General features: G+C 47.5%; 1 protein-coding gene across 4 annotated transcripts in view; it reads right to left on the reverse strand.

The window, feature by feature from the left end:
- LOC114808661 (translocon-associated protein subunit alpha) overlaps positions 1 to 13652 on the reverse strand; it is a 36512-nt gene extending 22860 nt beyond the window's left edge. For all 4 annotated transcript variants that reach the window (XM_039910973.1, XM_029056448.1, XM_029056449.1 and 1 more), the window contains exon 1: positions 13461 to 13652. In XM_039910973.1, coding sequence (XP_039766907.1) covers positions 13461 to 13539 — 79 coding nt within the window. In that variant the 5' untranslated portion in view covers positions 13540 to 13652. The remainder of the gene's footprint in view (positions 1 to 13460) is intronic.
- Positions 13653 to 26896: the final 13244 nt, after the last annotated feature.

Here is a 26896-nt window from a genome sequence, read left to right on the forward strand (position 1 = left end):
TGATGGATTGGATGTGTGGGGTGAATGACAGAGCCAAATCAAAGATGAAAAAGAGGTTGCGGGCTTGAGAGATGGGAAGGATGGTCGTACCATCCACTGTGATAGGGAAGTCAGGAAGAGGACAGGACTTGGGAGGGAAAATAAGGAGCTCAGTTTTGGACATGTTGAGCTTTAGGTGGCAGGCAGACATCAAGGTAGGCAGGAGGGAGGGGGGAGGGGAAGAGATGTAGATTTGTGTGTCATCTGCATAGAGATGAGAGTTGAAACCGTGACAGCAAATGAGTTCACCAAGGGAGTGAGTCTAGATGGAGCACAGAAGAGGGCCAAGAACTGACCCTCGAGGAACCCCAACAGTTAGAGGATGGGAGGGGGAGGAGGAGCCTGCGAAGGAGACCGAGAATAAACTACCGGAAAGATAAGAGGAGAACCAGGAGAGAACGGAGTCCATGAAGCCAAGGTGAGATCAGGTGTGGAGAAGGGGATGGTCTACAGTGTCAAAGGCAGCTGAGAGGTCAAGGAAGATTAGAATTAGAGTAGGAGCCTATGGATTTGGCAAGAGAATCATATTTGAACCTCTTCACATGACAGGAAAGGAATGAGGTGTAGGTCAGGGTAGGAGAGTTGAGAACAAGGTACAGAGAGTAGGTTACCTGGAGAAGGATGAACTCTGTGAACTAGGGAGTAGTGAGATGAAGAGTAGGTGTTAGGGGAATAGAGCTGATGGAGTGTCTTAAAGTCAACAGCCAGTTTTGATTTGATGTGGAAAAAGTAACAATTAAAGGTTTTTGTGGAATGGGGAGATGTGTGCAGATGGCACTTGAGCAAAATGATCCAGACAACAGAGGTTGATTGAAGATGGGAGGGACTGAAGGCATTGGGATTAGGGAGGAGAATGACATAGTAGCCTTATCAAGATACTGAAGTGCCAGGACTAAGAGTCTTTGACTAAAGTGACACTTCCTTGGAGAAAGGAAAAAATTTAAGAAGAAACGAAAGGACTTAAATGACAGATTGGGAGTAAGAGGGTGTGGGTTCTAATGATGACGGATGATGTTTTCGTAATGTTGAGTTTTTAGGTGGTGGGCAGACAGCCCCTGTCCTCTCCCCCTCCCTTCAGGCCTCCAGGACGTCTCTACCTGGATGTCTGCCTGACACCTAAAACTCAACATGACCAAAACTGAGCTCCTCATCTTCCCTCCCAAGCCCTGTCCTCTCCCTGACTTCCCTATCACCGTGGATGGTACGACCATCCTTCCCGTCTCTCAGGCCCGCAACCTCGGTGTCATCTTTGGCTTGGCTCTCTCGTTCATCCCACACATCAAATCCGTTACCAAAACCTGCCGGCCTCACCTGTATAATATCGCCAAGATCTGCCGTTTCCTCTCCATCCAAACAGCTACCTTACTGCTACAGGCTCTCATAATATCCTGGCTAGATTACTGTGTCAGCCTTCTCTCTGATCTCCCTTCCTCCTCTCTCTCCCCGCTCCAGTCTATTCTTCATTCTGCTGCCCGGCTCATCTTCCTGCAGAAATGCTCTGGGCATGTCACTCCCCTTCTTAGAAACCTCCAGTGGTTGCCTATCAACCTCCGCACAAAACAAAAACTTCTCATTCTAGGCTTCAAGGCTCTCCATCACCTTGCCCCTACCTACCTCTCCTCCCTTTTTTCTACTGCCCACCCCACACCCTCCTCTCCTCTGCCATCCACCTCCTCACTGTCCCGCGTTTTCACCTATCCGGCTGATGACTCCTGGGTCATGTCCTCAAGCGGTCCTGGAACTCCCTCCCTCCTCACCTCCGGCAAACTAATTATCTTCCCCTCTTCAAAACCCTACGTAAAGCTCACCTCCTCCAAGAGGCCTTCCCAAACTGAGCTCCCCTTTTCCCTCTGCTCCCTCTACCCCCCCTTCACCTCTCCGCAGCTAAACCCTCTTCTCCCCCCTTTCCCTCTGCTCCTCCCCCTCTCCCTTCCCATCCCCTCAGCACTGTACTCATCCACTCAACTGTACATATCTTCATTACCCTATTTGTTAATGAGATGTACATCACCTTGATTCTACTTGTTATTGTTTTAATGAGATGTTCTTCACCATGATTCTATTTACTGCCATTGTTCTTGTCTGTCCGTCTCCCCCGATTAGACTGTAAGCCCGTCAAAGGGCAAGGTCTGTCTCTATCTATTACCAATTTGTACATTCCAAGTGCTTAGTACAGTGCTCTGCACATAGTAAGCGCTCAATAAATACTACTGAATTAATGAAAGGTAGAAACGTCTTGGAGGCAGGAGGAGATATGAACCTGAAGGGAGGGGGAGAGGACAGGGGCAGAGATGTAGATCTGTGTGTCATTTGCATAGAGATGCTAGTTGAAGCTGTGAGAGCAAATGAGTTCACCAAGGGAGTGAGTGTATATGGAGAACAGAAGAGGGCCAAGAATTGACCCTTGAGGAACCCCAACAGTTAGAGGATGGGAGAGGGAGGAGGAGCCTGTGAAGGAGACCAAAAATGACCGGCCAGAGAGATAAGAGGAGAACCAGGATAAAACGGAGTCCGTGAAGCCAAAGGGAGATAAGGTGTGGAGGAGAAGGGGATGGTCGACAGTGTCAAAGGCAGCTGAGAGGTCAAGGAGGATTAGAATGAAGTAGAAGCCATTGGATTTGGCAAGAAGGAGGTCACGGGTGACCTTAGAGAGAGCAGTCTCAGTAGAGTGGAGGGGACAGAAACCAGATTGGAGGGGGTTCAGGATAGAATGGGAGTTAAGGAATTCTAAGCATCAAGTGTAGATGACTCGTTCTAGGATCTTGGAAAGGAAGGGTAGTAGGGAGATAATGGCAATAACTGGAAGGGGAAATGGGGTCGAGAGAGTGGGGTCAACAGATGTGACTGAGGTACAGTGAGAAGGTTAGTATTAGAAGAACAAAGTGTGTGGGCTAGGCTGTAATACGAAAGTAGTGAGGTGAGGCAGAAGGGGGAAAGGTGATTAAACGTTTTAAAGACAATGGTGAATTTTTGTTTGAAAAGGAGGATAGGCAACCACTGGAATTTCTTGAGTAGTGGGGAACCATGGTCTGAAAGTGTTTGAAGGAAAATGATTCAGGCAGCAGAATGGAGTATGGACTGGAGTGGGGAGACATAGGAAGTAGGGAGGTCAGCAAGGAGGCTGATACAATAAACAAGGTAGGATAGGACAAGTGCTTGCAAAGCACTGTTGCCTAATCGCAAGAGCACAGGCTTGGGAGTCAGATGATGTGGGTTCTAACCCCGACTCTGCCACTTGTCTGCTGAATGACCTTGGACAAGTCACTTAACTTCTGTATGCCTCAGTTACCCCATCTGTAAAATGGCGATTAAGTCTGTGAACCCCATATGGGATTAAGTCTGTGAACCTGATTACCTTCTATCTACCCCAGTGCTTAGAAGAGGGTTTGGCACACAGTAAACACTTAACAGATACCAATATTATTATTATAACTATTATTTATTATTAATGGGGTTGCAGTTTGGACTGAGCAGAAGGGGATGATTTTGGCGATGCTGTAAAGATAGACTGACAGTATTTAGTGATGGCTTGAATATGTGAGTGGAATGAGAAAGAAGTCAAAGATAATGCTAACGTTACAAACCTGTGAAACGGGAAGGATGGTGGTGCCATCAAACGTGATGGGAAAGTGAGCAGGAGGACAGGGTTTGGGTGGGAAGATAAGAAGTTCAGTTTTAGCCGTATTAAATTTGAGGTGACAGGAGGACAGTCAAGTAGAGATGTCTTGACAACAGAAGGAAATGCAAGACTGCACAGAGGGAGCGAGATCAGAGCTGGAGATGAGGATTTGGGTGTCATCAGCATAAAAATGATAATTGAAGCCATGTCAGCATATATGTTTTCTAAGGGAGTAGGTGTAGACAGAGAAAAGAAAGCGACCCATAGTGAACTTTAAGGGATACCCATAGTTGGGGGATGGGCAGCAGATGAGGTGCCTAGGAAAGAGACTGAGAATGAGAGGCCAGAGAGACAGGAGAACCAGGAGGACAATGTTAGTGCAGTCAACACTGGATAATGTTTCCAGATTAAAGCAGTGGTCATTAGTGTCAAAGACAGCTAAGAGGTCGAGGATCAGGATGGAGTAGAGGTTGTTGGACTTGCAAGGAGGAGATAATTAATGATCTTTGAGTGGGTGGTTTCTGTGGAGTGTAGAGGATGGAAGTCAGATGGAAGGGGGCCAAGGAGAGGAACTTGAGACAGCAGATGTAGACAGCTTGCTCAAGTATTTTGGGGAGGAATGGCAGGAGGGAGATGGGCGATAATTGAAGGAAAACTTTGGGCAAGTTTAAAAGTAGTAGGGGAGAAGTCTACAGTGAAGGAAAAGTTATGGGGAGGATAGCGTTTGGATGGGAAGATAAGTTCTGTTTTACACGTTTGAGGTAACAGGAGGGCATCCAAGTAGACATGTCTTGAAGTCAGGAGAAAAGAGAGGGAGAGAGGGAGAGATCAGGGCTGGAGTAATAGTTTTGGGATAATCTGCAGAAAGGTACTACTGAAGGCATGTGAGCGAATTAATAAATTCTCCAAGGGAGTGGGATTAGAAGCAGGCCTATGCTCACTACTAGATCAGCGCTTAGAACAGTGCTCTGCACATAGTAAACGCTTAACAAATAACAACATTATTAGACCACACTGCCTGTGATGATGATAATAATAATAATGATATTTGTTAATTGATTACTATGTGTCAGACACTGTACTAATGGCTGGGGTAGACATAAGCAAATTAGGTTGGACCAAGTCCCTGTCTGCATGGGCCTCACAGTCTTAATCCCCATTTTACAAATGAGGTAACCTAGGCACAAAAGGGAAGTGACATGCCATACAGCAGACAAGTTTAGAAGTCGAACAATCTACTCACTCAAACAATTTGGCCTTGATCTATCTGGACAGGCTAGCCTCAACTACCCACTCTGCTGCTACCAGAGGGAGCTCTTAGAGTCTCCTGACCCAGACAGCCTCATCTACACTCCAGCCAAGCTTTACTCCTTTCAGCACCTGTCCAAACAGGTATAGTGCATCCAAGAATGGACTCTTGTATTAAGGACACAGATTTACTGAAATAAATTCTCGTTTTGGATGGCTTGGTAAAAGAGATACCCTTGCATGAGTCTGTCACTGGTTTATGTCCTCCCTATGCAGTTTTGTTAGCTTTACTTCCCAACAATCAATAATGAAAAATTAAGTTCTTAAAAAAGGAAAGTAGTTCTCCTTTTTGAGGTTCCTAAAGTACACAAGTCTAAAGGAAAAAAAGGAGCATATTGACCATTTAAGTTAAATAAGACTGTGAACAGAGTTTCCAGGCTACTGATTGCTCCTATAATTTTAGGAAGAAAGATGATGTGGGAATTCACTTCAAAACAACAAAATGAGGGAAGGGGAACACACAGATGACCTAATGCAATACCCCAAAAGAACAGTGTCCAAAGAAAGGATCCTGCATCCTAAAATAGGTGTCTACTTTCTTGATTTGCCTGTTTAATTTGTGCTCTTGGAGAGCACAAGAGCTCTGCAAGTTTCAACTGAACATTACCCTATATGTTGTGACTACATGCTAAGAGATAACCGCCTCCGATTTTCCAAATCAGATTTATGTAAAAGTAGCTGAAAATTTCAAGTTACAATTCTACTACAATCTTAATTACCTCTACTCATTCAGTCACTTTAATTCTTGATTCTTTAATTCTTAAGAAACCTTTATTTGATTTGGTATAAAATGTATAATAACTGCATTTAATTCTTAATTCTTTCATTCTTAAGAAAAGTTTATTTGATTTGATATAGAATGTAAAATAACTTCACTTTCATAGTTGAAATAATACCTTTAACTCACAAATTACAAAAAAGATTGAGGAGGAATAAGTAGGGGGAAATTTAGGGATATGACATCTCATAATAAGGGAGGGCTGGGGAATATGCCCTGTTCTATTTGCTAGTACCTCCCGGAGTCACAGCCCAAACTACATCCTGCCCAGTCACTGCAGGTAAATCCATTCCCTCTGAGTCCCCACTCCCTCCTTATCCACTGGTTCTTTTGCTGTTCTGAGTAATTTTCCTGCCAATCAATCAATGCCATATACTGAGCATATACTGTGTGAGAAGCACTGTACTAAGAGCTTGGAGACTACTACAGAATTTGTACAACAGAATTTTGTGGTAGGCACAAAATATGCCCCCAGGGAGTTAGTTTAGAATCATTAATTCATTCATTCAATCGTATTTATTGGGCACTTACTGTGTGCAGAGCACTGTACTAAGCACTTGGAATGTACAATTCAGCAACATATAGAGACAATCTCTACCCAACAAAGGGCTCACAGTCTAAAAGGGGGAGAGACAGCAAAACAAAACAAGTAATCAGGCATCAATACCATCAAAACAAATACAATAATAGATGTAATACTGTTAATAATAACAGTAATCGCCACCCCAGACCCCACAGCCACCAGATTCACGAATAGCTCCCAGACCTCCCCACTACTTTCCATGACCCTCATAGCCCATCCTGGTAGCAAACCTGAGCCGCAGGACTCTATTTTCCCCAGGACCCACTCCCCACATGGGGTCGTGGGACACTGTGCTCCCCTGCTCGGGCTTTGGGACATTGTGCTCCCTACTCCTCCCACCCTGGGCCTTGGGACATTGTGCTCCCCAACCACCCTCCCCCAACTGGCCCAGAAGAGGCCATTCTTTGGGAAGCCCTCCCTCCCTCTTTCCCTGTGAGGTGACTGATTTCCCCCATGCCCTCCTTCCACTCCCCATCCCTGGGCAACAGTGTCCTTATTCTCACTGTGTTACCTTACTTTAGCCGCCACCTACGCCCGCAACCCACATCAGACATCCTCCGGGGTCCCTCCACTGCCTCAGAGACATTTGGACCATAAACCCCAGGACTCTCCTTTGCCGTTAGCCTTTTGACTTTGATTTTGATCAGGTCGACTCTTAGTCAAGTCAACACCCAACCCTGGTCATCACCCGCTTATTAATAATACTTTATTGTATCATGTTACTATATTTCCTCTTTCACATGTTATTGTTAATTGTTCTCAGTGCTGCCACCTACCTCTCTGGCCTCACCTTGTCCTCCTCCCACCCCCCCATCTGCCCCTTCAAATCCTCTCCTCCCCCTTCCCCTCTCTCGCCCAGCCCAGCTCTTTCCAGCTCTCTCCTCTGCCTCCTCCCCTCCCCCGCCCTATAACCCCACTTTACCAGCGCCACCACTCTTCCCTCTCCCCCATGCTCCTCCCCACCAAACCCCCTCCTCCCACCATCCCCCCTTCCCTCTTTCATTCATTCAGTAGTTTTATTGAGCGCTTACTATGTGCAGAGCACTGTACTAAGCGCTTGGGATGAACAAGTCGGCAACAGATAGAGACAGTCCCTGCCGTTTGACGGGCTTACAGTCTAATCGGGGGAGACGGACAGACAAGAACAATGGCAATAAATAGAGTCAAGGGGAAGAACATCTCATAAAAACAATGGCAACTAAATAGAATCAAGGCGATGTACAATTCATTAACAAAATAAATAGGGTAATGAAAGTATATACAGTTGAGCGGACGAGTACAGTGCTGTGGGGATGGGAAGGGAGAGGTGGAGGAGCAGAGGAAAAAGGGGAAAAAGAGGGTTTAGCTGTGGAGAGGTAAAGGGGGGGTGGCAGAGGGAGTAGAGGGAGAAGAGGAGCTCAGTCTGGGAACGCCTCTTGGAGGAGGTGAGTTTTAAGTAGGGTTTTGAAGAGGGAAAGAGAATCAGTTTGGCGGAGGTGAGGAGGGAGGGCGTTCCAGGACCGCGGGAGGACTTGACCCAGGGGTCGACGGCGGGATAGGCGAGACCGAGGGACGGTGAGGAGGTGGGCGGCAGAGGAGCGGAGCGTGCGGGGTGGGTGGTAGAAAGAGAGAAGGGAGGAGAGGTAGGAAGGGGCAAGGTGATGGAGAGCCTTGAAGCCTAGAGTGAGGAGTTTTTGTTTGGAGCGGAGGTTAATAGGCAACCACTGGAGTTGTTTAAGAAGGGGAGTGACATGCCCAGATCGTTTCTGCAGGAAGATGAGCCGGGCAGCGGAGTGAAGAATAGACTGGAGCGGGGCGAGAGAGAAGGAAGGGAGGTCAGAGAGAAGGCTGACACAGTAGTCTAGCCGGGATATAACGAGAGCCTGTAACAGTAAGGTAATCGTTTGGGTGGAGAGGAAAGGGCGGATCTTGGCGATGTTGTAGAGGTGAAACCGGCAGGTCTTGGTAACGGATAGGATGTGTGGGGTGAACGAGAGAGACGAGTCAAGGATGACACCGAGACTGCGGGCGGGAGAGACGGAAAGGATGGTCGTGCCATCCACGGTGATAGAGAAGTCTGGGAGAGGACCGGGTTTGGGAGGGAAGATGAGGAGCTCAGTCTTGCTCATGTTGAGTTTTAGGTGGCGGGCCAATATCCAGGTGGAGACGTCCTGGAGGCAGGAGGAGATGCGAGCCTGAAGGGAGGGGGAGAGGACAGGGGCGGAGATGTAGATCTGCATGTCATCTGCGTAGAGATGGTAGTCAAAGCCGTGAGAGCGAATGAGTTCACTGAGGGAGTGAGTGTAAATGGAGAACAGAAGAGGGCCAAGAACTGACCCTTGAAGAACTCCAACAGTTAAAGGATGGGAGGGGGAGGAGGCTCCAGCGAAGGAGACCGAGAATGACCGGCCAGAGAGGTAAGAGGAGAACCAGGAGAGGACAGAGTCCGTGAAACACCCCACCCACGCTTCATCCCAGTCCTCCTGTCCCACCGCCACCCCTCTTCTCACTCTCCCTGCCCAGGACCCTGCCACCTTGTTCCCATCCAAACCCTCCCCTCCCCCCACTCTCCCCCACGTCCCCCCCAAAACCCAGAGCTACTTTAAAGTGTGGCCTCTGGAACTGCCGCTCCATTACAGGTAAACTACCTTTCATCCTTGTCCTTTGCCTTTCCTGCTCTCTCCTCCTCCTCATTCTTATAGAGACCTGGCTCACTCCTAAAGACATGGTCTCCACCACTGCTCTCTCCAATGCAGGTCTCTCCTCCCACTCCCCCAGACTCACTGGAAAGGGAGGAGGCGTCAGCTTCCTTCTCTCACCCTGATGCCGATTCCGCACTATCCCTCCCCCCCTTCTCTCTCCTTCCCCTCCTTTGAAGCCCATATCATTTACCTCTACCACCCCTCCAGACTCTTGTAGCTGTCATCTACAGCCCTCCTGGTCCCACCTCCGACTTGTTCAAACCACCTTGACCCCTTTCTCACCTTCTTTCTCTCCTTTCTGCCCACTCTGATCCTCGGAGACTTCGACATCCAAATGGATGTACCCAGTGACTCCTCTGCTGCCTGCCTGCTATCGCTCCTCGACTCTGCCAACCTCCTTCTCCATCACACCTCGCCCACTCACCAACCTGGTCATACCCTCTATCTCATCATCGCCTACCATTGTACTATCTCCTCCCTCACCAACTCTGAAATCCCTCTCTTGGACCATCACCTTCTCACCTGCCTCCTCTCTCCCACTCTCTCCCCCTGCAAATCTGTATTACTCCCCCACAGAGACCTCCGCTCTCTTGATAATAATACTGTTGGTATTTGTTAAGTGCTTACTATGTGCAGAGCACTGTTCTAAGCACTGAGGTAAATACAGGGTAATCAGGTTGTCTGACGTAGGGCTCACAATCTTCATCCCCATTTTACAGATGAGGTCACTGAGGCCCAGAGAAGTGAAGTGACTTGCTCACAGTCACATAGCTGCCAAGTGGCAGAGCCAGAATTCGAACCCATGACCTCTGACTCCCAAGCCCGGGCTCTTTTCACTGAGCCACACTGCTTCTCTGACCCATCTGTCTCTCCAAAAGCATCTCTCCCCAACTTGCCTCCCTATTCTCTCTCCCCACTCTCGATGATCAATCAGGTCACCGCTCTCATCTCCACCCTCTCTACTCATCTCAACTCACTGGTCCCCCTTTCCCTCCACCACTCTCGCTCCACTAACCCACAGCCCTGAGTCACTGCCTCTGTCCGCCTCCTACGGTCTTATGCTCGAGCTGCTGAACGCTGCTGGAAAGGTCCAAGCACCAAGCCAACCTTATCCATTTTAAATTTATCCTTCCTGCCTTAACTCTGCCCTCTACTCCGCCAGGCAAAACTACTTATCTTCCCTCGTTGACACCCATGCCCGTCACCCCCAACTGTTCCAGACCTTTAATTCTCTCCTCAGGCCTCCTGTTCCTTCCTCTCTCCCATCCCTCACCCCCAACGATCTGGCCACCTACTTCATCAAGAAAACTAACACAATCAGGTCTGAGCTCCCCAAAGTCACCCCTCCCCCTTCTGCCTCTCCCCGACTCCCACCCCTCTCCCCTACTTTCCCTTCTTTCCCTGCAGTATCCTCAGAGATCTCTTCCCTCCTCGCAAGTGCAACCCCCTCCACCTGCGCCTCGGACCCCATTCCCGCTCACCTTATAAATACATCGCCCCTTCCCTCCTCCCCTCCTTAACTTCTATCTTTAACCACTCACTCTCCGATGACTTCTTCCCCTCTGCCTTCAAACATGCCCGTGTCTCCCCCATCATAAAAAAAGCTCTCTCTCGACCCCACTTCCCCATCCAGTTATCGCCCTACCTCCCTACTACCCTTCCTTTCCAAACTCCTAGACCGAGTCATCTAGACTCGCTGCCTAAAATTCCTTAACTCCAATTCTCTCCTGGATCCCCTCCAATCTGGCTTCCATTCCCTCCACTCTACCGAGACTGCTCTCTCAAAAGTCACCCATGACTTCCTTCTTGCCAAATCCAATGGCTCCTAATCCATCCTAATCCTCCCTGACTTCTCAGCTACCTTTGAGACTGTAGACCATCCCCTTCTCTACCACAACTATCTCACCTTGGCTTCACGGACTCCTTCCTCCCTGGTACTCCTCATCTTTCATTCTCGGTCTCCTTCCGCAGGCTCCTTCTCCCCTTCCCATCCCGTAACTGTAGGAGTTCCTCAAGGGTCAGTCCTTGGCCCTCTTCTGTTCTTCATTTACATTCACCTCCAGTGAACTCATCCGCTCCCACTAACATCTTCAACTATCATCTCTATGCAGATGACACACAAATCTACATCTCTGCCCCGTCCTATCCCCCTCCCTTCAGGCTTGTATCTCCTCCTGCCTCCAGGACATCTCTACCTGGATGTCTGCCTGCCACCTAAAACTCAACATGTCCAAAACTGAGCTCCTAATCTTCCTTCCCAAGTCCTGTCCTCTCCCTGACATCCCTATCACTGTGGATGGTACGAGCATCCTTTCTGTCTCTCAAGCCCGCAACCTCGGTGTCATCCTTGACTCGGCTCTCTCATTTACCCCACACACCCCCGTCACCAAGACCTGCCGGTCTCACCTTTATAATATTGCCAAGATCTGCCCTTTCCTCTCCACCCCAATCGCTATTTTACTAGTACAGGCTCTCCTAATATCCTGGCTGGATTATTGTGTCAGCCTTCTCTCTGATCTCCCTTCCTCATCTCTCTCCCCGCTCCAGTCTATTCTTCATTCCGCTGACCGGCTTACCTTCCTGCAGAAACCCTCTGGGCATGTCACTCCCCTTCTGAAAAACCTCCAGTGGTTGCCTATCAACCTCGGCATAAACAAAAACTTTTCACTGTAGGCTTCAAGGCTCTCCATCACCTTGCCCCCTCCTACCTCTCCTCCCTTCTCTCTTACCACAGCCCACCTTCTCACCGTTTCTCGCCTATCCCGCTGTCGACCCCTGGGCCATGTCCTCCCACAGTCCTGGAATGCCCTCCCTCCTCACCTCCGCCAAACTAATTCTCTTCCCCTCTTCAAAGCCCTACTGAGAACTCACTTACTCCAAGAGGCCTTCCCAGACTGAGCTTCCCCTTTTCCCTCTGCTCCCTCTGCTGCCTCTCTGCCCCCACCTTCACCTCTCCTCAACTAAGCCCCCTTTCCTTCTGCTCCTACCCCCTCCCTTCCCCTCAGCACTGTGCTGTCTGTTCATTTGTATATATTTTTATTACCCTATTTATTTTGTTATTGAGATGAACATCTCCTTGATTCTATCTATTGCTATTTGTTTTTGTCTGTCTCCCCGGATTAGACTGTAAGCCCATCAATGGGAAGGGATTGTCTCTATCTGTTGCCGAATTATACATTCCAAGTGCTTTAGTAAAGTGCTCTGCACACAGTGAGCGCTCAATAAATACTACTGAATGAATTCTATGTAAGAATAATAGATATAATGTATAAATAATGTATACATTAATAAAATAAATAATATATACAAATATACGAAAGTGCTGTGGGGAGGGGAAGGGGAAAGAGCAGAGGGCGAGAGAAGGGGCAGTGCGGAGGGGAGGAGGGACAGAGGGAAAGGGAGGGCGCAGTCTGGAAAATCCTGAAGGGTTGACACACAGGTGTTCAGTACAGTGCTCTGTACACAGTATACGCTCAATACAATTCATTGATTAAAATAAATTATAAATAAGGAAAATGAAAATGGCAGCTTCTTCAAAGCAAAAAAGATCTCGACCAAGTTCTCTCATGATCATCCACTTTGGCCACTGCTTTCTTTCCCCCGTGACTCTCCTATTCTGATTTCCTCAATCACTACTCCTTTATTCAAGTCAGCTCTTACTGCTAACTTACTGGTTCACTCTTAAATGAAGGTGCAAACTACAATACAAATGTAAGGAATTGAGTTGAAGGCAAACCCAGATATTAAAGGTCAGGAAAACCCAGAAATTCTTGGGCAAAATCCAAGCCATTACCCTTAACGAGCCGTGCATTGGGCCCTGACGGGTGTAGAGATACAGGAACCAAGAAACGGGCCAGTAGCCCTGGGTCATCTGGACTGCAAGACTGCGGACAGGTAAAAGAATCTACCAACTATTATACTGTACTCGCCCAATTGCTTATTATAGTGTTCTGCACATAGTAAACCATAAATAAATACGAATAATCGGTTGGGGAGTAGACGATCAAAGAGTGCTGAGCTGGGGAAATGGAGGGAGATGAAGAGGAGGGATGGCGAAAAGTGAATGGGCCCTAACACGGGCGCAGCCTGGAGATAGTAACACGTCAGCCTTGCGGCCGGCCCCAAGCACTGGAGGGGAACACAAGCATCGGACGCTCCGCTCTCTCCCGAGGCACACGGGAACACGTCCACCCAACCTAAAGCACATACCAAGCCCCTGCTCGGTGCACAGCACTGTCCTACGCGCTGGGGCGAGGCCGTGTTTCCCCGTTCCTTTTCTCCCATCCCGGGGAGAGGCGGCATCGCACCCTGGCTCCCGCGGAGGCGGCCCATCCGGACGGTCGGGTGGCGGGGCCGGGCTCCATTCCCTTCCTCCCGCCCCGGTGCCCCGCGTGTGGGCTGACGAGACAGAGGAAGGCGCGGGGTAGTGGGCGCGTCGACCCCCCTCCTCACCTCCGACACCGCCCCCGAGAAGCAAGGTGGCGGGGAGCACCAGCAGCGCGAGCAGGAGCAGCCGCGGGAGGAATCGCATGGCGACTCCGGGACCTCCGCCACTTCATGGAATTTCGCTGCCGTCGGCGACTCAGCCGTAATGGCTGCGGCCCCTCCCCAACATCTGGGCCCCGGGAGGGAGCGGGGTGACGCATGTTACGTCACATCCGTGGCCACGCCCCCTGTTGCTCGGGCAACGGGCGTAGTCCTGCGGTGTGACGGAAGCCAGAGGACAGGTGGCCAGGGAGAAAGATTTACGGGCAGTTAGGAAGATGCTGGTGCTTCGTTTTATGGGGAGTTGCCCCCTTCTAACTGTACTCCGACCGTCATTTGGCCCCGTGGCGGGCGATTTAACGAGGGACGTTCTTCACCATAGTGAGTTTACAATGACTCACCATAGTGAGTTTGAATGCCGTAGTATTGCTCGACTCTAGAACTGGAAAGCCTTGAGCCAGGACCCTTTCATTCAATAGTATTTATTGAGCGCTTACTATGTGCAGAGCACTGTACTAAGCGCTTGGGATGAACAAGTCGGCAACAGATAGAGACAGTCCCTGCCGTTTGATGGGCTTACAGTCTAATCGACTGTAAAGACCCTATCTTGCTGGATATAGGAGCGGGCCACCAATGTACTCGAAAACAGACACCCCTTGGCCAACGCCTTCCCTCCTCCAAAAAATATTTTTAGGTAAATTATTTTTAGAGAAAAATAATCCACAATAATCTACACATTTGTGGGTTTATAACCCACAAATAGTCATTCAGAACAGTGATAAAGAATAACATTAAAGGATCAAAGATAAGAACCTGTCTTTATTTACCTTGCAGGTACAATTAGTGTTGATATTTCTGCCAGTTTCTGATTGACTCAAATATCCATTTCCACAGTGCTTGACGGTGGCATTCATTGCCTGTCTCCTCCTCTGGACTGAAAGCTTGTTGTCGTCAGGAAACATGTTGACCAACCCTGTTTTATTGTACTCTCCTAAGCGTGTTGTACAGTGCTCTGCACGTAGTAAACATTCAATAAATACGATTGAGAAGCTGACTGAATTTTCCTCCTTATCACTTCGCCAATTTGAGTGAGACATTGCTCTATATGAATAAATGGTTCCGTTTTGGGTATTGTAATTACACAAGCACTTTTTACAGTACTTTGCACAACTGAAAGTACTCAATAAATGTTGTTGATGATGATGATGATTACCACAAACCATATTCTTCCTTTTGATAAATATGGATACTTGTTCTTCCTACCTCTGAGAATGTGAGCTCTAGTTGAAATAGGGACTGTGTTTGTACTAATTATCTTGTAACTTAGAACAGTGTTTGACACATAGTAAGTGCTTAATAAAACCATAATTACTATTAAATACCCCAGGACTAAATACCATATTTGGCACACAAGGAGTACTTACTAAATATCAATATACTTTACATTCAAAGTGGTAATGTTTCTTGTAATGCAGGATGTATTGTGGGATATGTTTTCCAGGAGACTCCTATAGGACATGGGCAGTGTCTAACCTGATTATTTTATACGTAACATAGCACTTAGTACAATTCCAGGCACATTGTAAGTGCTTAGAAAGTACCATAAAAAAATCAGGGAGGTAAGGTAGCAGGAGGCAAGAAGATTCAGTGCTTAAAACCCAATGGAAAGAAGTTGGTTATGGAGGTAATAATAATAATAATAATGTTGGTATTTGTTAAGCGCTTACTATGTGCAGAGCACTGTTCTAAGCGCTGGGGTAGACACAGGGGAATCAGGTTGTCCCACGTGGGGCTCACAGTCTTAATCCCCATTTTATAGATGAGGGAACTGAGGCACAGAGAAGTTAAGTGACTTTGCCCACAGTCACACAGCTGACAAGTGGCAGAGCAGGGATTCGAACTCATGAGCCCTGACTCCAAAGCCCTTGCTCTTTCCACTCACCACGCTACTTCTCAGAGTGGAAGAACAACTATGGGAAGTTCTTGAGAAGTCAGGAAACATGAACTGAATGGTTTTGTAGAAAAATGACCCAATCAGCAGAATGATATATAGACTGGAGGTGGTGGAAGACACAAGACAGGGAGATCAGCAGTGAAGCTACTAGTGAGACAGTGCGGAGTGGATAAATGGATTAATATGGTAGCTATTTGTCTGGCAAAGAAAGGGTGGATTTATGGATATTGTGAAGGATGAACTGATGGGATTTAGTGACGGATTAAATATCTGGATGAATGCCAGAACAGTTGATAATGCCAAGGTAATGGGTTTGTGATAAAAGGATGCTCTCTGTAATGATGGGAAAGTCAAGGGGAGGATAGGATTTGGGCACGAAGATGATTTCTGTTTTGGGCATGCTAAGTTTGTGGTGTCTTTGTGATGTTCAAGTAGAGATGTCCTGAAGCCAGGAGGAAATATGAGATTGCCGAGAAGGAGATATAGATTTGGGAATCATCCTCATAGACATGGTAAATGAAGCTGTAGAAGCAAATGAACTCTCCAAGGGAGTGGATGAAGATGACTAATACCAGGTGTCCCAGAACTGAGCCTTGAGGGACTTCGAGAGTTATGGGGTGGAGACAGAAGAGGAGTCTGTGAATGAGACTGAGAATTAGTGGCCAGAGACATAGAAAGGGAATCTGCATGACCTCAAGGGGAGAGATCCAGGCCTGGGAGTCAGAGGACTTGGGTTCTTTGAACTTGGGCAAGCCACATCATTTTTCTTTGCCTCAGTTACCTCACCTGTAAAATGGAGATTAAGACTGTGAGCCCCACACTGGACACAGATGGTGTCCAATCAGATTAACTAACATTTACCCCAATGCTCAGTACAATGCCTAGCATATAGGAAGTACTTAACTAATATCATTAAAAAAATAAAACTGATAGTGTCAGTTAATCCAGTAAAGCCAGGAGAAGAGAGTAGTCAACAGTGTTGATGGCATCTGAGGGGTCAAAAAGGATTAGGATGGAGTTGAGGCCATTGGACTTGGCAAGAAGGAGATCATTAATGACCTTTGAGAGGGCACTTTGGGTGGAGCAAAGAGGGTGGAAACCATTCATTTTTTCAATAGTATTTATTGAGTGCATACTGTATGCAGGGCACCGTACTAAGCATTTGGAATGTACAATTTGGCAACAGTTAGAGACAATCCCTGCCCAGTGCTGGGCTCATAGTCTAAACAGGGGAGACAGACAGCAAAGCAAAAAAGAAAAACAAAACATCATCAAGATAAATAGAATCAAGGAGATGTACACCATATTAACAAAATAAATAGGGTAATAAATAATATATACAACTGAGCACGGTGCTGAGGGGAGGGGAAGGGCAAAGAGTGGAGGGTGGGGAGAAGGGAGGAAGAAGCAGAGGGAAAGGGGAGCTCAGTTTGGGAAGGCCCCTTGGAGGAGGTGAGCTCTCAGTAGGGCTTTGAAGAGGGGAAGAGAGTTTGGCAGACGTGAGGAGGGAGGGCGTTCCAGGTCAGCAGTAGGATGTGGGCCAGTGTTGATGGTGGGATAGGCGTGAATGGGGGACAGTGAGGAGGTGGGCGGCAGAGGAGCGCAGCCTACGGGGTGGCAGTAGAAAGAGAGAAGGGAGGTGAGGTAGGAGGGGGAAAGATGATGGAGAGCTTTGAACCCAAGAGTGAGGAGTTTTTGTTTCGAGTGTAGGTTGAAAGACAACCACTGGAGGTTTTTGAAGAGGGGAGTGACATGCCCAGAGCGTTTCTGTAGGAAGATGATCCAGGCAGCGGAATGAAGAATAGACTTGAGTCAGGGGAGAGACAGGAGGAAGGAAGATCCATGAAGAAGCTGACACAATAATTCAGTTGGATATTATAAGAGCTTGTACTAGCACGATTACAGTTTGGATGGAGAGGAAAGGGTGGATCTTGGCGATATTGTGAAAGTGAGACACCTCTCAAACGCCTGCCCAAGCCCCTTACAGTGCCTCTATGGTACCACATAGAGGAATGGGATGGACATGCTTGGGGTGCTCTGGATCCATCTCTGCAGCTGAATACTGACTCTATCGTGGCTGAATGAGAGATTATCTGGGCACCAGATTGACACTCCACAACACTGTCATCACTGGAGCTGCAGTGGGGAGCAAACAAGTGAGCAAAGGGAGCCATGAGAAGAAATACTACCTGGGTGATTGCCTGAGGGTGGAGGACCTGGGAGAACTGCTTGCTAGGTCCCTTGGCTAGGTTATGGGATTGTGAGACCCTGGGAATTTGTGAAACCCTGACCCTGTGTTTTGGGAATTTCAAAATCTGTCTGCAATGGGTCATGGCCACTGCAGTCAATCAGTCAATCAATTAATTATATTTAGTGAGTGCTTATTATGTACAGATCATTTGGTAATGTACAATAGGGAGTTGGTAGGCATAATTCCTGACCTCGATGGATTTACAATTTGGGGGTTGGAGAAAGACTTTAAAATAATTTGTAGATCAGGCAATATGCAGAGTATATGAGAATCATGACAGACTGAATGTGAAGGTTGAATGAGAGAGATGAATTGATAATTCCATTGTTGATGGGCTAATGAGACAAGGATGGTGATGTTGTCAACAGTGATGGGAAAATGAGGGGAGTTGAGAGGTTGGCTCGGGAAATGAATACTGTTTAGTGTGAGATGCCTGGAAGGAGGAAGTGCTTGACACATAATAGGCACTTGAGAAAACAGTGGTAGTAGTAAAGGTAATCCCTCTCTCTGACCATAACCTTCTGACCTGCCTCCTCTCTCACACTCCCTCCCCCTGAAAATCTTTATTACTCCCCACAGAGACCTGCTGGTGAAAGTCTAAGCACCAAACCAACCTTATTCACTTCAAATTTCTTGCCTGAACTCTGATCTCTCCTCTGCCAGGCAAAACTAAACTGCTTTTCTTCCCTCATTGATGCCCATGCCCATCACCCCTCCCAATTGTTCCAGACTTTTAACTTGCTCCTCGGGTCCCCTGTTCCTCCCCATCCCCCATCCTTCACCCCCAATGATCTGGCCACCTACTTCATTACGAAAAATAACACTAACAGGTCTGAGCTCCCCAAAGTCATCCCTCCCCCTTTCTCCATCTCCCAGTTCCCAACCCTCTCCCCTACTTTCCCATGCTTCCCTGCAGTATCCTTAGAGAAGATCTCCTCCCTCCTCACAAGTGCAACCCCCTCCAACTGTGCTTTGGGCCCCATTCCCGCTTACCTTATAAAAACGATCGCCCCTGCCCTCCTCCCCTCCTTAACTTCTATCTTTAACCACTCACTCTCCAATGGCTTCTTCCCCTCTGCCTTCAAACATGCCCATGTCTCCTGCATCATAAAAAATCCTCTCTGGACCCTACTTCCCTTTCCAGTTATAATTCTATCTCCCTCCTACCCTTCCTTTCCAAACTAAACCACCCAAGAGTATTATTGAGCACAGGGTTTCTTTCAGAAAACAAGTTTAGGACAGTCAAATGGCAGAGTCAGAAACACACCCGAGTTTCTGTGGTTTGGACATGGAGGTTCCTGTGCATGGCCATCTGAAATAGATGCTAGGGTGCCCAACGTGACTTGCTAATCAGAAGGACAGAGATAGAAAGGTAGACAAGATCGAGAAAAGACAAGAATATTTTCCTAAATCCCACTGCCCCGGGTCAATCTTACTTCCTTTAGATTCCAAAGCTCCAATGATGAACTTATTTTATATTGATCAAATGTTCTGTCTGTGGGGAAATTTAGTAGGTTTTGATGGCAGAAAAAGGAGGTCCTGGTGTGTTTTTGCAGCCTTGAAGAGGAGGCCATGGTGTGCTTTTGGAGGCCATGGTGTGCTTTTGCTGCCTTGATGAAGCACTTACTCATATATCTAACAACTGCCCTGTCCAAGTATCTCAACCCCACAAGTAAATAATTGTCGCCCTAACAGGCAGCTATCTTAGCCGTACGGGCAAGCTACCCCGAGGTTCAACCCTTATCCTGGGATGCAGCTGATTCAGATCAAAGAAGGCCAAGGGAAGCAAGGAAGCCGATGGAGTCACAAGGGGTTTTTCTGCCTAGCTGACGAACCAGCCTCCAGCCGAGTTTCGACATTGGAAACTGGATGGTCGCCAGGTGACGACAGAAAGGCCACCAACATCAGTCCAATCACCGCTCGACATAAATGGGCCCAAAAGCAGACTCCACCCTAAGAAGGGAACTATAAGAAGAAGCCAACCACTTGACCCGGGGTGCCACCTCCCTTAAGGAGGGGACACGCGCTGCATGCGTTACACCGATTAAGCCAACTGGGGGGACTTGTAATCAGAATAAAGGTGCTCGTGTTTGCTATTGGCTTGATCCTCTGAGTAATTCTTCACTCGCCCCTGATCTGAACCCTGTACGGGTGGACTCTGATGTCAGCCATCAGGTTTATCCTGGGTAAAAATTCCCATTTATCTAAGAGCTTATCAATTTTAGGTCCATAATGAATTTACATGAAGTAAGCCGGAGTTCCCTTCGTCTGGAGAGGAACCTCTTTTAATTGTCCTTTTCCCATTTTCTTCATGATTAATGCCTTCTGGTGCCCTGTGCCACTATGATGATGTGGTGCTCTGCACCCGGGTCTGACGCCCTGCTCCCAGCACCTTGCCCCTTGATTTTGGTGCCCTGCACCTGGAGAAAAGTCCCAATCTGCCTATATTGTTAGATGGACCAAATTATCACTTGTGTCTAACATACTTTTCACCAAGTGGTAGAATGACTGAAACTCATTTCAGTCCAACAGCCACAGTCCTTCTCTCTCTGAACCCCAAATAGAGATTTCAAAAGGACTCTTACCTCTGTGGTTGTGCCTGAAGGTCACTGTGAGATGGACTGCTCCAGACCGTTGTTGAGTGTTGTCATCTGAGTCGCGGTATCAAATTACTGTGGAAAAAAAGCTTTACAGACTGCGTTGTGGTCAGAAAAAGGTACGTCAGAGACAAATTTTATTACTACTAGCACTTCATCTGGCATTAGTAGGGAGAGGCAACTGTGCAGCAGAGATTCCCCTGCTAGTAAAGATCAGCTCAACTTCAAGTGATGCAGAGCTTCTTTCTTTACCATTAGTACAGCATTCAAAATGATCTGAACTATACAATAGGATAAATACTTTAAGATAGAAAGCAGTGAGTCCCTGGGGCTTTTTCTGTTTAGTCTTGGACCTCCTTTGATAAGGTGATAAGTAGGGCCAGTGGCTTGATTGGTTCAAGGGCATGGTTTTACCACATTGTAATGTGCTTGACTGAGGTCGAGTTTGGCTACTCAGTTTGAGTCAACCCATCAGGCACACCCAAAGTGGTCAAGCATGCCTGGGCAGAGGGAAAGGACAGAGAGAAAAGTGGACAAATGCAGGGACCTTGACCATTGTATTTTCACGGTGCCCCACTCTTCCTGAGACCTAACCAACTTGCAGGGGCAATTCATCAGGGTGCCAGGAGGCTCTAAGCCCCCTTCTAAGCACAGGGAAAAGAGGAAAAGTGACCGTTGGTAAAAGCTCCATGACACTGCATTGCACATCCACCAGGGCCATTCCTCATCAAGTTAGGTTTTATTTTATTTTTATAATGGTATTTGCTAAACACTATGTGCTGGGCCCTCTCCTAAATACTAGGGTAGATACAAACTAATCAGGTTGGACACAGTCTAAGTCCCACATAGTACTCACAATCCTGAGCTCACAAACTGAGCTCCTTATCTTCCCTCCCAAACCCTGTCCTCTTCCTGACTTCCCTGTCACTGTGGACGGCACGACCATCCTTCCCGTCTCTCAAGCCCGCAACCTTGGTGTCATCCTTGACTCAGCTCTCTCAGTCACCCCACACATCCAGTCCGTCACCATTGCCTGGCGCTCTCACCTTTACAATATTGCCAAGATCTGCCCTTTCCTCTCCATCCAAACGGCTGTCGTGCCAGTACAAGCTCTCATAATATCCCGGCTGGATTATTGTAATAATAATAATAATAATAATGTTGGTATTTGTTGAGCACTTACTATGTGCCGAGCACTGTCCTAAGCGCTGGGGTAGACACAGGGGAATCAGGTTGTCCCACGTGGGGCTCACAGTCTTAATCCCCATTTTACAGATGAGGTAACTGAGGCACCGAGAAGTTAAGTGACTTGCCCAAAATCACACAGCTGACAAGTGGCCGAGCCGCAATTCGAACCCATGACCTCTGACTCCAAAGCCCGTGCTCTTTCCAATGAGCCACGCTGCTTCTCATTGTGTCAGCCTTCTCTCTGATCTCCCTTCCTCCTGTCTCTCCCCACTCCAGTCTATTCTTCATTCCGCTGCCCGGATCAACTTCCTGCAGAAACGTTCTGGGCATGTCACTCCCCACCTTAAAAACCTCCAGTGGTTGCCTGTCAACCTCTGCATGAAACAAAAACTCCTCACCCTGGGCTTCAAGGCTCTCTATCACCTTGCTCCCTCCTACCTCACCTCCCTTCTCTCTTTCTACTGCCCACCCCACATGCTCCGTTCCCCTGCCGCTGCCCTCCTCACTGTCCCCCGTTCACGCCTATCCCGCCGTTGACCTCTGGCCCATGTCCTCCCGCTGTCCTGGAATGCCCTCCCTCCTCACCTCCGCCAAACTAACTCTCTTCCCTTCTTCAAAGCTCTTCTGAGAGCTTGCCTCCTCCAAGAGGCCTTCCCAGACTGAGCTACCCCTTTTCCCTCTGCTCCCTCTTATCCCTCTCTGCTCCCCCTCCACCCTCTGTTCCTCCCCCTCCCCCCTTCGCCTCCCCTCAGCTAAGCCCCCTTTCCCTCTGCTCCTCCCCCTCTCCCTTCCCCTCCCCTCAGCACTGTGCTCATTTGTACATATATTTTTATTACCCTATTTATTTTGTTAATGAGGTGTACATCCCCTTGATTCTATTTATCGTGATTACACTGTCTTGTTTTTGTCCGTCTGTCTCCCCCGATTAGACTGTGAGGCTGTCACTGGGCAGGGATTGTCTCTATCTGTTGCCGAATTGTATATTCCAAGTGCTTAGTACAGTGTTCTGCACATAGTAAGTGCTCAATAAATACTACTGAATGAATGAATGAAAGAAGGACCTTAATTCTAATCCTGACTCTGCTACTTCTCTGCCGTATGACCTCGAGCAAAGTCATTTACCTTCTCTGTGCCTCAGTTACCTCACCTTTAAAATGGGGATTTGAGACTCTGAGCCCCATGAGGGACCATGGACTGTGACCAACCTGATTAGCTTGTAACTATTCCAGTGCTTGGCACAGTTCCTGGTACACAGTAAGCAATTAACAAATACTATTAAAAACAACCAAAAAAAAAAGACAAAAAAATCAGCATGCACACTTCAACAATGAATACATTCTGAAATATCTGAATTATATTATGGTATTTACTGAGTGCTAACACTCTGCACAGTGCTGATCTAAATCCTGAGGTGACTAGAAGAAAAAGAAAAAGGTGGATTGAAGAGAGAATTTACAGCATGATGTCCTAAGAGACAGGATCCTGGTTTCCTCTTGACCCTAGGAAACTTAGCTGCAATACAGAGAGTGGGGTTGGCTGTCCTACTTGCTGAGCTCTTGGCCATGATTTCGATTAGATTTTCTACTTAATGTTGACCCGGGTGTCTGCCAACTCGTTGCCTACTGACACGGTTTTCCCTGAGCCCAGGAATTTGGCCTGAGTTAAGCATGCATGTAAGCTTCGCAAATCCGCAGATGTTCACTGAATTGTGTTCAGAGACGTGTTAAGGAAATAGCCAATCCTTCATGGTAACTTTAATAGAATTACTTTCTTCTTCCTGGGGTGCTTCTGCTTCAGATTTGTCAGTACCTTCTCAAAATGGTGCCTACTGGCAATATAAAATCACGTCTTTGGAGCACAGTATAGACTGTTGGAGAGAGAGTTAAAAATAAATTTATAATATGGGGAGGCTCCCGGAATTTCAAAACATTGGGGTGTATGTTTTTTAAAAAATGTTTATTTGATTTTAGAATCTATTTTTGTGATTCTTATGATTGTTTATTTATTTGTGATTTTTCGTTTTTATGATTCATTACTCCTTTTGGGTGTTTTTTTGAGGCTCTCATGAGAGATAAGCAAAAATGGACCAAGGCAATCAGTTACCCAAGGAAATTCCAGACTCCTTGTGAAGAGGAGGGAAGGGGCATCCTCCAGGAAAAATAAAAAAATCACAGATTTCAGCATTTATTTTGCAAATGCACTAAAAAATTAGTGGCAAAACTAGCAATGATTAACCAAATAGACTTAAAATCAGTGCTGACAAAGAAAGTGTAAAAATTTATTTGGGATTAATCCAAACTTTAAGAACATGATTCAGGAGTTAAAAATCCAGTTTAACTGGGCAAAACTTTAAAAATTCCACCCTCACCTAAGTTCATTCATTCATTCAATAGTATTTATCGAGTGCTTACTATGTGCAGAGCACTGGACTAAACGCCTGGAATGTACAATTCGGCAACAGTGTCACTGTGCCTGAAACCTAAGAAGTGTATTTTTCCAGGGTGTCTTATCCAGGCTGCAACAGGGCCAGAGTGGGAAAAATGAGTCCTAATTCCTCATGAGACTTTACTTGCTGTTTTTATGGATTGAGGGGAAACTGGGATTTCCTAGGATGGAAACACACGCTCGGCTGAGAGGGCTTTTGAGATTCCATGCCCAACAAGTGATCTGCTCTATATATTGGTAGTAGAGATCCAGGATTCCTCCCCGGGAGCCACTGGGCACTGGGTTGCCATAACCAGGTATCTTTTTCAATAATAATACTAATTGTAGGACCTACTGAGCACTTATTATGTGCCAAGCTCCATGCTAGACATTGGGTAGACACAAGATAATCAGACTGGTCACAGTCCTTGCCCCATAAAGTCTGAGGGGAGGGAGAAGACATACTGGATCCCCATTTTACAGAAGGAAGAAGTGAAGTGACTTACCCAGAGTCACACAGCAACCTAGAGGTAAAGCTGAGTTTAAAACTCAGTTTCTCTGACTCTTTCTACAAAGCCATGCTGCTGCTTCAAGTGAGTGGCATGGACCTTGTGAAATGGCATTTTTCAGGCCTCATTGGATTCGAGCAGTTTGTCTATGGGGTTTTCATCGACCTTGTTTCTGAGGCTGTGGTGGAACCCCTGATTGAAAGCCATGACTCTGCCTGTGTTTGGGGTCTACGGGAAGGGAGGAAGCCAGAATTTTTCTGTGCCCCCCAAGGTGGTTTGACTGGTCAGGCCTTGGCCAGGCTAACAAGCTTAAACACCAGGGGGTGCTGGTTGGGAGCGATAGGAAGCAGTCGGCTAAACGAACACACCCCATCTCTTCCAGTTCCACTGACTCTAGTGTGTGTTTGGGGGGAGGGTGGGGAGGCGGACCCTGAGTGAGCAATAAGGATGAACAATTTGATGGGTATGAGTATATTCTGTTGGGTCTTGTCACATGACGCTTTCCCCCCTCCCCCCCCCCCCCCAAATATGGCAGGTGGGAGGGAAGAGGAACGGGAGGTAGCAAGGCATATGTGGGGAGGGGTCTCCATGAACTCTTGGTAATGGGTTGGGATTCTGTCACACTGACATCGTGGGTCGACTCTACCCAGAGTTTGGGGACTCTCAGTCTGTCAGACCCTGTGTAGTGCTGAGTGAACTTCCTAGGGAGCTCCTAGTGCTGGGTGATTTTAAAGAGTTTACTATGTGCCAGGCATTGTACTGAATGCCGGGGTAGATACAAATCAGTCAGGTTGGACATGGTCCCTACCCTCCATGGGGCTCACAATCTTAATCTCCATTTAACAGATGAGGGAACTGAGGCAGATGAGGGAACAGATGAGAGAAGTGAGTGACTTGCCCAAGGTCACAAAGCAGACAAGTGGCAGAACCAGAATTAGAATCCAGGCCCTACTGATTCCCAGGCCCATGCTCTTTCCATTAGACCAGACTGCTGTGTCCTTCCCAATTCCACCAGCTGCTATAAATTGAAGATCATGCTGGCTGCATAAGTGTATTCCTCCCAAGTAGGAAACATTTGTCGGGCAGGAGCTAGGTGCTTCGTCATGTGTGAATAACTAAATAAGTGTATTCCTCCTGAAAGGGAAGTTCAATTCTCCACACGATTTAATTCTGGCATGGCTTAGCCTTTCTGACTCCAGTTTCTCACTCTCATCACGCCGATCCTCGAACCTGTCCCCACGCAACAGGTACAGGTGGGTACTCTGCGTACCTTGGATACCCTGGGTACTCTGGGTATTCTGTAGGGGTACTGCTGTGATGCTCTGCATTTTATCACTTTGCTTGGGGGCTCCTTCTTTTCATCTTAGGTGATGTTTGTTTCATTAAAGAGATTGGCTTTCCAGCACCACTCTGCATTACCGTTAAACAAAGCATCTAAACTGTAAACAGGCAGAGAAATGATAATGATGATGATGATGATGATATTTGTTAAGTGCTTACTATGTGCAAAGCACTGTTCTAAGCGCTGGGGAGGATACAAGGTGATCAGGTTGTCCCACGTGGGGCTCACAGTCTTCATCCCACTTTATAGATGAGGTAACTGAGGCACAGAGAAGTGGAGTGATTGATTGATTTACATTATTTTGAAACATAAAAGTTTTGTCCTATTTAAAAAATGAACATGTCAGATTGCTTCCTGGTCATCTTTCCACCTGAAGATGAACCAGCTCACTAAAAGATATGTTGGTCTGTGCAAAAGCAATGTCGCCTGATGGAAAGGCGACATTGTTCTCTGTTCTCTCCCCCTGTTCTCTCTCCCTCCCTCCAGGCTTGTATCTCCTCCTGCCTCCAGGACGTCTGGATGTCTACCCGCCACCTAAAACTCAACGTGTCTAAAACTGAGCTCCTCATCTTCCCTCCCAAACCCTGTTCTCTCCCTGATTTCCCTGTCACTGTGGACGGCACGACCATCCTTCCCGTCTCACAGGCTCACAACCTTGGTGTTGTCCTTGACTCAGTTCCCTCATTCACCCCACACATCCAATCCATCACCAACACCTGACGGTCTCACCTTCACAGTATCACCTAAGAGCCACCCTTTCCTCTCCATCCAAACTGCTATCATGCTGGTACAAGTGCTCATAATATCCCGACTGGATTATTGTGTCAGCCTCCTCACGGATCTCCCTTCCTCCTGTCTCTCCCCACTCCAGTCTATTCTTCATTCCGCCGCCTGGATTATCTTCCTGCAGAAACGCTCTGGGCATGTCACTCCCCTCCTCAAAAACCTCCAATGGTTGCCAATCAACCTCCGCACAAAACAAAAACTCCTCACTCTTGGGTTCAAAGCTCTCCATCACTTTACCCCCTCCTACCTCTCCTCCCTTCTCTCTTTCTACTTCCCACCCCGTACACTCCGCTCCTCTGCCACTCACCTCCTCACTGTCCCCTGTTCACGCCTATCCTGCCGTCGACTCCGG

Source organism: Ornithorhynchus anatinus, chromosome Y2 (genome assembly GCF_004115215.2).
Source record: "Ornithorhynchus anatinus isolate Pmale09 chromosome Y2, mOrnAna1.pri.v4, whole genome shotgun sequence".
NCBI lineage: Eukaryota > Metazoa > Chordata > Mammalia > Monotremata > Ornithorhynchidae > Ornithorhynchus > Ornithorhynchus anatinus.